At 44.2% G+C, this 12,902-nt stretch overlaps 1 protein-coding gene across 4 annotated transcripts in view; it reads right to left on the minus strand.

Moving 5' to 3' along the window:
* The window catches only part of LOC148027201 (Plastid-lipid associated protein PAP / fibrillin family protein), a 94,078-nt gene extending 81,961 nt beyond the window's left edge, over window positions 1-12,117 (minus strand). For 2 of the 4 annotated variants that reach the window (XR_015692795.1, XR_015692794.1), the window contains exons 1-3: window positions 11,804-12,116; window positions 11,617-11,715; window positions 11,303-11,434 (exon numbers count right to left, since the gene is read on the minus strand). Coding sequence is in view for 2 of the 4 variants with exons in the window: in XM_087690592.1 (XP_087546718.1) it covers window positions 11,303-11,434; window positions 11,617-11,715; window positions 11,804-12,001 (429 nt within the window). In the remaining 2 variants the exon portion in view is untranslated. Of the gene's footprint in view, window positions 1-11,302; window positions 11,435-11,616; window positions 11,716-11,803 lie in introns of all 4 variants that reach the window. The other 2 variants (XM_087690592.1, XM_087690591.1) reach the window with 2 other exon arrangements.
* Between the last annotated feature and the right edge of the window lie 785 nt (window positions 12,118-12,902).

The raw sequence follows: 12,902 nt of genomic DNA on the forward strand, positions 1-12,902 counted from the left end.
TGTGAGCTATAATTGGGGTCAGAGTAAATTTTACAAGCTCAGGACCCAAGGAAATCACGGGATGTCAAAGGCAAAAGTTGCTATAAGTTATGCCACACATGTACTTGGTGGTATCTGGTGCCAATTGTTGGCCTAGGTCATTCATTTGGCCATAAGTGTCAATTGATGACACTAGAGAAGTGGCATTTAATGGTACCTAACGCCAATCTGATTTTCAAAGATGGCGCAAAGACACTCGAGAATGGCAGTCAAATTATTTTTCAAGGCACGAAAATAATTAATATTAGATTAATTTTCAGTATTTAAAGACTGAAAATTAATATTTAATTTGGATAATGCTAAAAAGACCATTTGGGAAGGCTGCCATTTGTCAAAAATGCCCATGCAACACTGAAAAACGTCTTTAGAGGCTGGAGAGGCATTTTTAGGGTATTCAACTTGCAAGAGAGAGAGAGGAGATACTGTTGGTCTGATTTGCAGCCATTGGAGGACCTTCTAAGGCAGCCAGGGGCAAGAGAAGACCAATCAACAACAGGTGACAGCATCTACAAGCTGTTGAGATAGGGCAACAACAATAAATGACTGATTTTCTTCAGTTCTTTGCATCTACAAGCTATTGTGGCAAGGCAGCAGCTGCATTTGACTAATTTTCAATCATTCTTTGCAACAAAACTCTGAATTTTCTTTCTCTACAGCTTTCTCTCTCATCTCCTAGCCATTTCACAGCCTTGCTCCGAAGATCTCAGCATTTAGACCCTTGGAGGCTGAGAAATTGCAAATTTCTCTGCTGTAAACCCTAATTTTGTTATAAATCCTAATTTACAATATAAATTAGGGTTTGGCAGCAGCCTTGGGAAGCATGCCAAAATGGGAAGCTCCAAGACTTGGATTCAACAGGGTTGAAGGTGAATTTCAGCTAAATTAAGGTGGAGGACAAGCTTACCATTGAATTTGGGGCATTTTCATCGTCTATGAAGCGGGTGAAGGCTAATTAAGTGCCTGAATCAAGGGGCAAAATAGATTGAAGACTTGCTGGTCACTTTGGACAACAAGGGGAGTTTGGATTGTGAAGGGGATCAAGAGAATCCCATTGTAAATCAACTTCTTCTTCAATAAAGCTAAAGAAATACCAAAAGCGGCGCCAATTTTGAAGCCAATCGAGTGTGCATTGTCCGAGATCAGTAGGTAAATTTGTATTTTCAGATTTGCATTAATTATTTACTACTGCACTTAAGTTGTAATTAGGGATTTACCACCCATCCATGGAAGGAAGGCTAGTTACAAATTTCCTATTTCCGCTTCTCTTATGATCTCTAAAGTGACTATTTATCCTTCTGATAGGCTACATCCATGTTTTCCCCAAGATCGATGGAACTTTCATTTCATCCTCAACTATCTCAAAAGGAATCTTACTAGTGAAACTATGCACCATATTGTTGTAAGCAAGTTCAACCAAGGGCAAATATTGTTCCCATTGTGCCTTATGATCTAAAACATAGCACCTCCAAAGACCCAAGGCTATGAAATAAGCATCTTCGGATTGATCATCAATCTACGAATGGAAGAAAGAAAATTTTAGTGTGGTACTCATGTTTTTGTTAGCAGATATGTCAATTCATAGTTGAGTCTGTGCATGCCAGAGAGGGCTAGGCACATTCTAGATATTTTACACATATTTTATTTGTCATTTTGATGGTGTTTATGGCATTTATTACTGGCTGACCTGACATCATTTATGGCACTATTTTTGCCTATTAGTTTCATTTACTCCACCAAAGTATCTATCATGCATCATCTGTCATTCACCATCTGACAAATTCTGGTGGAGGGAGAGGAGCAAGTGCCAGAGCCTTCACAACCGATGACTCACATTGGTTCAATTTTGTTCCATAGCTTGGTATATGGATTCCGTTTCCCAAGTATCTCTTTGGTTCTGAGTTCTTTGTGCAGTGTTCTTTTCTCTTGTAGTGTTTCTCTTTCTCTATCCTTTGTCTCTTGTGTTCAGAAGTCTATTACAGCAATTTTCCACACTTCCATCACTGCATCCACTTCTGACATGGTATCAAATTGCAGGATCATTGTTCCTACTGCTGTTTAACACTGTTTAAGGTCTGAATTATGACTTTTCATGTGCTGTTTGGACCTGTTCTTGCTGCTGCAACTGATTTACAGCCTAGGCACCCATCCTTTAAAATTTTTTAGCCTGTTTCTCTGCTCTTTTCTCAGCATTTTGCAATCTGCCATCATTTTTGGGGCTGTTTCAGGGATCGGGACCTGTTATTGATCCTTCCAAATCTGTGTTTTGGGGACAACAAGCTGAGGCAACCTGTTTTACTGCAGGTTGACTACATTTAATGCAACTAGTGTCTGCATTTTCCTCATCAGCATGTGTTTTGCTTTTTTGCTTCTGTGCAGGGTTGGGCCACGCGTTTCAGGCTGTTTTTTGGCTATGTCTCGTCCATCTTTTCACTTTGTGATACATTGCTCAGCTTTAAAGAGGGTTCATGTGCATCCGGTTGTCGTGTTCTCATCACTACACTCTGGGTTACTATTGATCTTTTCTCTATGAGCTTTCTTTACTACTTTGAACTCGTGCAATCCCTGTGGATATGTATTTTTGGCATGCTTCTCTCCCTAAAGATCCCTTGTCTTCCTCTTCTCTATATCACCCTCATGGCTCCTCCGGCATCTCCTCCTAATGGTCAGCATGCCAACATTATTTCCTCGTCTACGAGTGTTCTGTTGGAGACTTGCTATGTTCAACTTCAGGTTACTATGAGGATCTCTAGGTGCTTCAAATGTTCTAGTTTTAGAGAGGAGTGCCATATGGCGGAAGAAGAAGTCTCAGTGCTATTATTGTGGCAAGAAGTGTTAGACATTCATTTCTTGGACAGACAGTGGACAGCAGATCAACGCAGGGTGCCACGTCAGCAGGGTGCCACATCAGCAGGCACCACGTAAGCCTGCAGTCGGACAGTTCTTTGGGCATTATTTTATTACAGTCAGCTGCATTTAATGCAGCCGACCTTGTCATTTTTATGCCTTTTCTTTTAGGCTATTTATAGCCAGTTTGTGGCACACTCCAAAAGTCATTCAGATTCTAATCTTGAGATCTATTGGCCGAGACAGACTGTGCTCGGGCTGACAAAGATCGAGGTCATCAAGTCGAAGACATACGCAAATATTTCCTCTGCCCCCTTGTATATTTATGCACTCTTATACAGCATACTACACTGCAGATTTTCTGCATTTACATTGTCTCCTCTGTGCGCGCGCGCGCGTGTGTGTGTGTGTGTGTGTTCACTCTCTCTCAGTCTTTGTCCTACGCCTCCGCATCGCTACACTCTGACATGGTATCAGAGCGGTGAAGATGGACTAACTGAGGGCTGAACCTATCTGAAGAGGAGATTTCAGCACGACACAAGGCTGTGTTTCCAAGATTCGAGGGCGAGCGAGAGGGCTGCACATCGGATCAAGGCTGAAGCGAGCGTGGGCGTGCGGGAAAGGAGTCTAATCGGTGAATTTGCTGCAGGTTATTGCTGTTCGATGGGGAAGAAGGCTGCGTTTGAGGCCTTCCATTGCAGATTTTACCTTTTCATCGCCTCCAACGGGTGAAGAAGGTTTGGGCGATGGAGGAACCAACCCTAAAAGGCTGCATTTTCACAATCAGAGGGGGCTGATTTTGCGTTTGTGCAGGTATTGCAGATTAACATGTCTACAGAGACTGATTTGGCGTTCCACGCGATCATGGACAAGAAGGTGCCTGTCCTGCCGGCTCTTCCATCGGATCAAAAGCTTGATGGTGACAATTACCACACCTGGCGGGTGATGATGTTACCCATTTTGGAGTCTTATGATTTGGCGGAACTGGTGATGGAGGAGATTAACAGGCCCTCGTGAGGGATGAGTCCAAACTCTCTTCCAATGCTCGTGCAAAGTTGACCAAGGCCCAGTCTCATTGGGACAAATTGAATGCTAGGATTCGATCTTTTTTGTTTCTGTCTTGCACTACAGCCGTGATAGCTCACACTAAGCACTTAGACGGTGGCTCAAGAGATATGGTTGGAGCTCAATCAGATGTACAACCGGATGACCCTGATGAAGAGGGTTTCTTTGTGTGAGAGTGCGCAACGGAAGAAGAACACGAACACAGAGGAGGAGAGAGAGACAGCAGAAAATGAAGGAAGAAAATCTGCACTGACTGTAATGAATGCTGAATACAAAACTGTGGACTGATCAGTCCCTGCACGCAGCCCGAAGCGTCAGTGAGGGCACCAGATCAGTCTGATGATGACGGCAGCACCGAAGACGGAGGAAGATGACGGAGTCGAAGTGTGCACCTGCCAAAGAAGGAGGGAAGATGATAATACAACTGACTGCCAAGTGAGAAATGGCTATAAATAGCCAAAAAAAACCAAAAACTGGCCGCCCTGAAATTTGAGGCCATAAATATGTCCGACCAGCATTTAATGCTGGTAAAAATGCCAGGAATGCTCAGAAAAATCCCAGAAAGGGTGGACAATGTCCGGCAGGTGAGGCAGGCTGAAGAATGCAGAAACTGCCCCAGGAAATGCACATAAAATCCCGACTGGAGGAGAAAATGCACTAAAATGCAATAAACTAAGTGCTCTAGAATGAGCTACCTCCTCCGTCAAAACAAGTGATAGACACGTCAAAGCTCCTAAAGTCCTCGTCTGACTCAGACTGAGGCTCACAGGCAGGAGATGACAAGGCATGACAAACATGACTGCTAACACTTTGGAAGTGCAAATACGGACTTTGTCCGTGAATAAGTCTTCTTCACTTTGGAAACACATCAACAAGCTTCGGCAGCTTCAGATGTAGGTTCAAAATGCAAGGAAGCGTATTTCCTCCGAAGACATGGCGATCACTTTACTATTACAGTTGCCGCCACGATTCGGTACTTTTTATTCCGCTCTTATTGCATCAGGGCAGAAGTGAACTCTTCTATGGGAAGAGTTGGTTCCTATGGTCTTGGACCAGGAGGAACAGTTGAAGGAACAGAACGCTTCCAAATCGGAGGCTTTGGTTGGTCAAGCCTCTCAAAAGAAGGGGAGGGACCAAAAGAAGAAGAAGGAGGACAACAAATCCAAGAAGGACAAGGAGAAGGAATCGACTTGCCATATTTGTGGTAAGACCGGTCATTGGAAGAAGGATTGCCCCGACAAAGACAATAAGAACACCAAGAAGAAGGACACGAAGGATTCTAGAGCGGTGCTGTACCCTCATCAGCTACTTTTCTACACTTAGCAATCATTGAGGACTCTACACCGAAGACTTGTGATGCTGCGATGGCAGCTCCCCAGGCTCGTGAGTGGATCCTGGACAGTGGTGCCTCCCAACATATGACTCCTCCTCCCGTTGGTGTTGCCCATTTGCGACCTTCGCCTGGGCAGATTCTCATTGGAGACAGCTCTTCTGTGTCTATTGCTACACGGGTTAAGATGCAGCTTATTCCAAATGGATATGGTGGTATCCACACTTCTAAGGTGTTGCATGTGCCAGGTTTGGGATATCATTTACTTTCGGTCCATAAGATTTGTGCTCTTGGCCTCTTGATGGAGTTTGGCAATGATACTATTCGAGTCCTTGATCGTGGATCGAGGAAGGTTCTCTCTACAGGGTATGAGGAGAATGGCATCTACAAATTGAAGTCTTCTTCAGCTCTTACTTCTCTTCTTCTTACTTCTCAGACACAATCCGAGTTATGGCATGCTTGGTTTGGCCACCTGAACTACGAGTACCTTCAGAAGGCGTCGCGAGGATTGTTTATCCGAGGATTGCCAGACATAGTGGTGAGCCATCAGCCATGTGTCTCCTGCATTCATGGGAAACTGCATCGGGATGCGATTTCCAACAAAGCTTCTAGGCGGTCTACTTCACCCATGGAGCTTGTATCTACAGATCTTTGTGGCCCGATGAGGACCAAGTCCCTAAAGGGGAGCTTGTACTTCATGTTAATCGTAGATGACTACAGTAGGATGACTTGGGCCTATTTCTTGACATTAAAGTCAGAGGCTTTCTCTCACTTCAAGGATTGGCTTCTCTTTGAAGAGAACCGTTTTGGCCAGTGACTGAAGAGCTTGCGTTCAAACAAGGGAGGTGAATTTATGTCTAATGAGTTTGCTCGTTTTTGTGCAGATAGGAGCATTCACCAAGAGTTTGCTAACACCAACACTCCCCAAGAGAATGGCATTTTGGAATGGAAAAACCGAAGTGTGATCGAGATGGGGCGCACCATGATGGAGCACCGACAGACACCTCAGTTTCTGTGGGCCGAGGCAGTGGCTACTGCAGTTCACACCCTCGATCGATCTCCCACTTCGGCCGTTGACAGGATGACACCTTATGAGGCTTACTTCGAGACTAAGCCTGATGTCTCTTATTTCAGGATCTTTGGGTGTGACACTTATATGCACATTCCGAAGACGCAACGTGATAAGTTCGAGGCGGCTTCCCGCCGACAGGTTTTTGTTGGCTATAGCTCCCTGTCCCAAGCTTATCGTTTGTTTGATCCCGTCAAGCAGGATGTCTACGCAAGCCGAAATATGCGGTTCGTGGAAGTTTCGGCCACAGAAGGGGGTGAGGAGCACCCCGTCCTTGGAGATCCAAGGGAGAGTTGGGCTCTCGAGATAGTTCCTTTGGAGCCAAAGTCTTTTGATGGAAATTCTTCTTCTAATTCTGAGTCTTCACATCCACCAGCCACCCCCCAGGGGATTCCGCCGGTGGATGTTCCTAGGTCTTCAACAGATGGAGAGCGCCAAGAAGAGGTTCGCGTCCTCCTCCTCGTTGGGCCCGTGACACACTCTTGAGATTCAGGGATCGAGGGGGTCCCTGAGGAGTGGGAACCGCAGGATGGACCGAGGAGGTCACGGAGGAACCAGGCATATTCTTCGAAGCTTGTTTGCTCCAACTATTGTTTGCTGACCCGTGTTATGCAAGATCGAGAGTCCACTTCAGTGAAGGAGGCTTTGCAATCTAATCATTGGCGGAAGGCCATGGAAGCCGAGTTGGAGGCTATTGAGAGGAATGGCACTTGGTCTCTTGTGCCTCGTCCCTCTCACAAGAAGGTGATTGGTGTCAAGTGGGTCTTCAAGACCAAGTACCTTAGCGATGGTTCTTTGGACAAGCACAAGGCTCGCCTTGTTGCTAAGGGTTTTGCTCAACGCCCAAGCATTGATTTCCATGATACTTTTGCTCCCACTGCTCGTATAGCGACTATTCGAGCTGTTCTTGCCTTGGCTGGCCATAGGAGATGGCCTGTCTATCAGTTGGATATAAAGTCGGCCTTTCTAAATGGTGACTCGCAGGAGGAGATCTATGTAGAGCAACCTCCTGGCTTTGGATCCTCGAATGGGAAAGTTTATAGGTCAGTCGCAGTTGGGATATCGGCGCTCTAAGGCCGATCCGCAGCTTTATGTGCACACTTCCGAGGTTGGTCGTGTGTTGTTTGTATTGTATGTAGATGATTTGATTTTGACAAGGGATCATGGACAAAAGATCCACGAGACCAAGACAGCTTTACATCAAGCATTCGAGATGACGGATTTGGGGCTACTTCATTTCTTCTTGGGTCATGAGATTTATGAGTCTCAGAGGGGGATTTTCATCTCTCAGCAAAGGTACATTCAGGAGCTCTTCGTGACTTTTGAGATGGAGACTTGTCAGCCCATTACTACTCCTATGGATCCGAATTGGAAGGCCACTTCACACTCAGATTCTCCCGTGATGGATGCTTCACGCTACCATCAGTTGATTGGCTCCTTGATTTGGCTTCTCAACACTTGTGTTGATCTTTGTTTTGCTGTGGGTCTTTTGGCAGGGTTCATGACTGAACCCAAACAGGTGCATTTGCAGGCTGCCCTGAGGATTCTTCGGTATTTGAGGGGGACCTTTGACTTAGGGATTTCTTATCCCGCAGGTTCAGATGCTTCAGATCTGGTTCTTGCATGTTGGAGTGACTTGGATTGGGCTGGCGATGTGGACCACCGACGGTCTACTATAGGCTACTGTTTTACCTTGGGTACAGGTGTTATCTCTTGGAGTACCAAGAAGCAGCCCACGATAGCCCTTTCTTATACTGAGACAGAGTATCGGACTGTGTCTTCCACCACATGTGAGGTTGTGTGGCTTCGGAGATTGTTGGAGGAGCTTGGCTGCCCCCAGACTCGTCCTACTCTTCTGCGGTGCAACAATGAGAGTTGCATTGCCTTGGTGCGGACTCCTATATTCCATGCTCGAACAAAGCACATTGAGGTCCAGTATCACTTCATTCGGGAGAAGCTTCTGGATGGGACCATTGATGTGGAGTATTGCAAGATGGAGGATAATCTTGCAGATTTGTTTACGAAGGCACTTCCCCAAGCTCTTCCTCCGCAACATTCCAGATCCCTCAGTCTTTTGCCCCGTCCAGGATCTTAGAGAAAGTGTTAGACAGTCATTTCCTAAGACGATGGACAGCAGATTAGCGCAGGGTGCCACGTCAGCAGGGTGCCACATCAGCCTGCAGTAGGACAATTATTTGGGCATTATTTTATTACACTCGGCTGCATTTAATGTAGCCAAGTTTTTATGCCTTTTCTTTTTGGCTATTTATAGCCAGTTTGTGGCACACTTCAAAAGTCATTCATTTTCAGATTCTGATCTTGAGATCTGTTGGCTAAGACAGACTGTGCTCGGGCTGACGGAGATCGAGGTCATCAAGACATATGCAGATATTTCCTCTACCCCCTTGTATATTTCTGCACTCTTATACAGCATACTACACTGCAGATTTCCTGCGTTTACACTCTCTCTCTCTCTCTCTCTCTCTCTCTCTCTCTCTCTCTCTCTCTCTCTCTCTCTCTCTCTCTCTCTCTCTCTCTCTCTCTCTCTCTCTCTCTCTCTCTCTCTCTCTCTCTGTGTTCACTCTCTCAATCTTTGTCCTACACTTCCGCATCGCTGCACTCTGACAAGAAGGGCCACCTCTGGAAGCACTATAGGACATTAGCAACTTTATGGCAAGAGCAAGGGCGGACGGTGACGTAGGGTGATGACTCTCTCAGCAAGTCTTCCTCATCTCCAGGTCAAGGTTTAGGCTCCACCTATGCAGCCCCGATGATGGCTACAAGGGCCTCCCTTCCAAGGTGATAGTACAAACAATGCAGTTATCCCTCACAACTCTCCAATGCCAAAGAGAAAGTGTGAGAGGGTGGTGAGATGGGGAAGCCGAGAGTCATCTATACAAGTATATAGATGCACAAGTTCCTAAGAGGGGTTTCCCCGATGCATTCACCAAAGTCTAGTAGGTTCAAATTCTGGAGCTAGGATTGACATCCACGTTCATGATGAGCTAGTTCTTTAACAGAGAGCGAGATTGGCTCCTAGAATCCATGGTCACATATGTTACAGAGACATTTTTGACAAGTTGGACTTGTATACTACTGCGAGACATTATTAACAGATAATGAGAGCTGCTATGATTCTTCTCTATTTTTAGGAGTTGGTACGATCAACATCGACATCAGGCTCTCTCCGAGGCACCTTGGTGGTGGCTTGTGCACCCACTGCTTGGATATCCATGGTTCTTCTCTGGTGGTCCTTGTTGTATGTACTATGATGGTCCTTATCATTATATATTGAATTGTATCAGATCACCCATGATTTGAGAGGGAGTGTTAGCAAATATGTCAGTTCATGGTTGAGTCTGTGCATCCCAAAGAGAGCTGGACACATTCTAGATATTTTATGCATTTTTTATTTGTCATTTTGATGGTGTTTATGGCATTTATTGCTGACTGACCTAACATCATTTAGGGCATTATTTTGGCCTATTTATTTCAGGCACTCCTCCACCACAATATGTATCATGCATCATCTCTCGTTCATCATCTGACAAGTTTTGGTGGAGATAGAGAAGCAGGTACCAATGCCTTCACAACTGGTGACTCACATTGACTCTGTACTATTTCATATCTTGGTATATGGATTCCATTTTCCGAGTATTTCTTTGCTTCTGAGTTCTTAGTGCGGCATTCTTTTCTTTTGCAATATTTCTCTCTCTCTTTCATTTGTCTCTTGTGTTCAGCAATCTATTACAGTAGTGTTCCACACTTCCATCACTGCATCCACTTTTGACAGTTTTCAAGCAACTCCTTCCAAAAAACTAGCCATCTAAGGGTCTTGATCACTCCACAATTAATTCACGTATGCGATGTTACTTGAAGGTATGCTGCATAAATATGTGTACCATATGATCAACTTTAATCTTCTTTCATACAGGAATGAAATGGGACTGCTTATTGAATCTACATATAACAGTCCAAACCCCATCATTCCCTATAGGAGTCCTCACAAGACCAAATAAGAAATGCATGGCAATGCTCTACCAAGGCCTATCAAATATAGGCAAAGGATGTAACAAGACCGGGACATTTTACCTATCATACTTGACTTTCTAGCATACAATGCATGTGTTCACAATGTCACAACAGAATAGAAAATGACTAATGAATTTGTATCCTTTTGAGCTAGCGACTGTAGCATACATCAATAAAGCTACTGATCAAGTTTAAGCCTCAAAGGTCCACCAAAGAAGGTGCAATCAACCCTTCATCAAAGATATGTTTGAAACAAGAAGGAACCTCATGAGCCATCTTTTGAAAAGTTGGCATTTGTTCCTTTTGAGCTAGGTTTCTTCAAATTGTGACCTACACATCATCACTTGGAGCAAGGCAAAGTTTAAATCTTGTGTCCATAGCAGCATTAATCATGCCTAAGTATGGGCAGTAGTACCCAATGCAGTGGGTGCTTGATATGGAGCTGGACACCCAAATTCAACAAACTCATATATACTCATTCTCCTGACATACTATATTTTTAAAATCAAATTCCATTAGGATCAAATGCCATTTGATGATCTACCTAACAGCACAAGATTTATTTATTAATCGAATACAAGGGAGGTCAGTGGCTGATTATGCTTGCTAGAGTGCTTGGTGATCACATGCATGAATGGATGGGCTCTCTACTAAAATCCAACAAAAGAATCAGGCCAATTCGAGAATTGTGGTCATGTGTGAGGAAACAATGGTGCCAAGGACATCAGATTTATGGATATTGAATAATATTCCCTAATTTTCAAGCATTCTTGGGCCAGCCAGCTGCATGAGCAGGCCAAAATATTTTGGAAAAAGTACAAGCACGATGAGAAAAAGTTGTGCATTACTTTTCGCAATTACTGTCACTCACAAAAGAAAAAACTGATCCTACTACAATCAACTCAGTGAAATGTGTAACTTGCCTTGAGAAATGGTGTTTGAGCAGCCTGTAGAATGGACAAAACATCTGTGGCAGTAGTATACTGAAGCAACCACGTTCCATTGAGTGTTGGCAAGTCCAAAGGACAACCGGCATTGTAGGCTTCAACAGCAACCTGCCACCCTCACATCATCAACGCTTGTCAACAAAGGCACGAATTATTGTTTCTCAAAAAGCTCAAAATCGAAAGCTGGCTCATAGTCTTACTCCGAACCCACTAATTCTCTCCTCTCAATCCTGGGAAAAGAAAGGAGCTAAAAGAATTTACTTTGCTAGAGTGCACATAAGAAAACTGACCATTGATTCTTCGACCAGAGCTCTCTGATCAGGCGAAGCGATAAAGCCCCTCTCTGTGTCCTGCACGGCTTTCAGAAGCCTGAACTTGGCGCTTTGCAGCTGAAGGCCAATCAATCAGAGAGAAGGTAAGTCGCATTAGGAGCTTCAAAAGCTGGAGCAGAAGCAACATGTTGTGTGTGCGGCATACCTCTTCTTGCTTCTCCGTGGTGAGTGCAGCGCAGCACTGAAACCTGCAGATGATGCTGCTCCATGCTTGATGATGCCGATTCCTTTGACGGAAGGGAGGCGATGAGAGAGAACGAGAACGCCTGTTTCTTGTTATTCTCGTCGAAGGACCAAGGCAAGGTTGGCTGTACAAAACCTGGAGCTGCAATGTGGCAGCCATAATCCCAAGGTACCTTTACACTCGCGCACTAAACAAGGCAAACGAACTTCTGTCTACATTGTATCTGTGTCGTACCTTTGAATCTATACGAGAGGAACCTGCACTAGCACTACATGATATCGGAGATTCGGAATATCTTATTGGAATAGTTTATTTTCTTAAAAATGCAAGAAGGCATAGTTACATTGGAGTTAGTGATAATAGAAGAGAAAGAAGAGGGCCTCGGTGTGGAATAGTTTATTTTCTTAAAAATGCAAGAAGGTATAGTTACATTGGACTTAGTGACAATAGAGGAGAAAGAAGAGGGCCTAGTTGTGGAATATCTTATTGGAATAGTTTATTTTCTTAAAAATGCAAGAAGGTATAGTTACATTGGACTTAGTGACATTAGAAGAGAAAGAAGAGGGCCTATGTGTGGAAGTAGTAGATAGGTTGTTGTTCTCTCCCATCAAGAGGACTTAATGATGTTAAAAGAGAAAGAAGAGGGCCTAGGTGTGGAGGCTACAAATAGGTGGTTGTTCTCTCTCATCAAGAAGATTGACCAAAAGCAACCATGGTTTGAGACACTTAGGTTTTGGATGGCAAATTTTTGTTTGTCACTAGGCCTTTGGCTTGGCCTTCATTGGTTTGAAACCTTGCTAAGTAATGCAACTGGAATTAAGATCCCTAAATCAACACCTACCCAAGGAATAGTGAATATGTGAAAGAGTAAGATCAAGGAAGTTACTTGGATAGGTACTACGTAGAAGGAAAAGGCAATGCCTCACTATAGCACTTTCATCGAGCTTTCAAATGAGGGTTTGTCCTAGTTATTAACCACCAACCTAAACTTTCTAAAAAAGCTTTATGAAATAGGTATCAAAAGGGTGGATAGATTTATGGCACCAACTTAGTTGAAGTG

The sequence above is a fragment of the Lygodium microphyllum genome, chromosome 13, assembly GCF_053477565.2.
Source record: "Lygodium microphyllum isolate KBCC chromosome 13, Lygodium_microphyllum_v1.1.10, whole genome shotgun sequence".
NCBI classification, from domain to species: domain Eukaryota; kingdom Viridiplantae; phylum Streptophyta; class Polypodiopsida; order Schizaeales; family Lygodiaceae; genus Lygodium; species Lygodium microphyllum.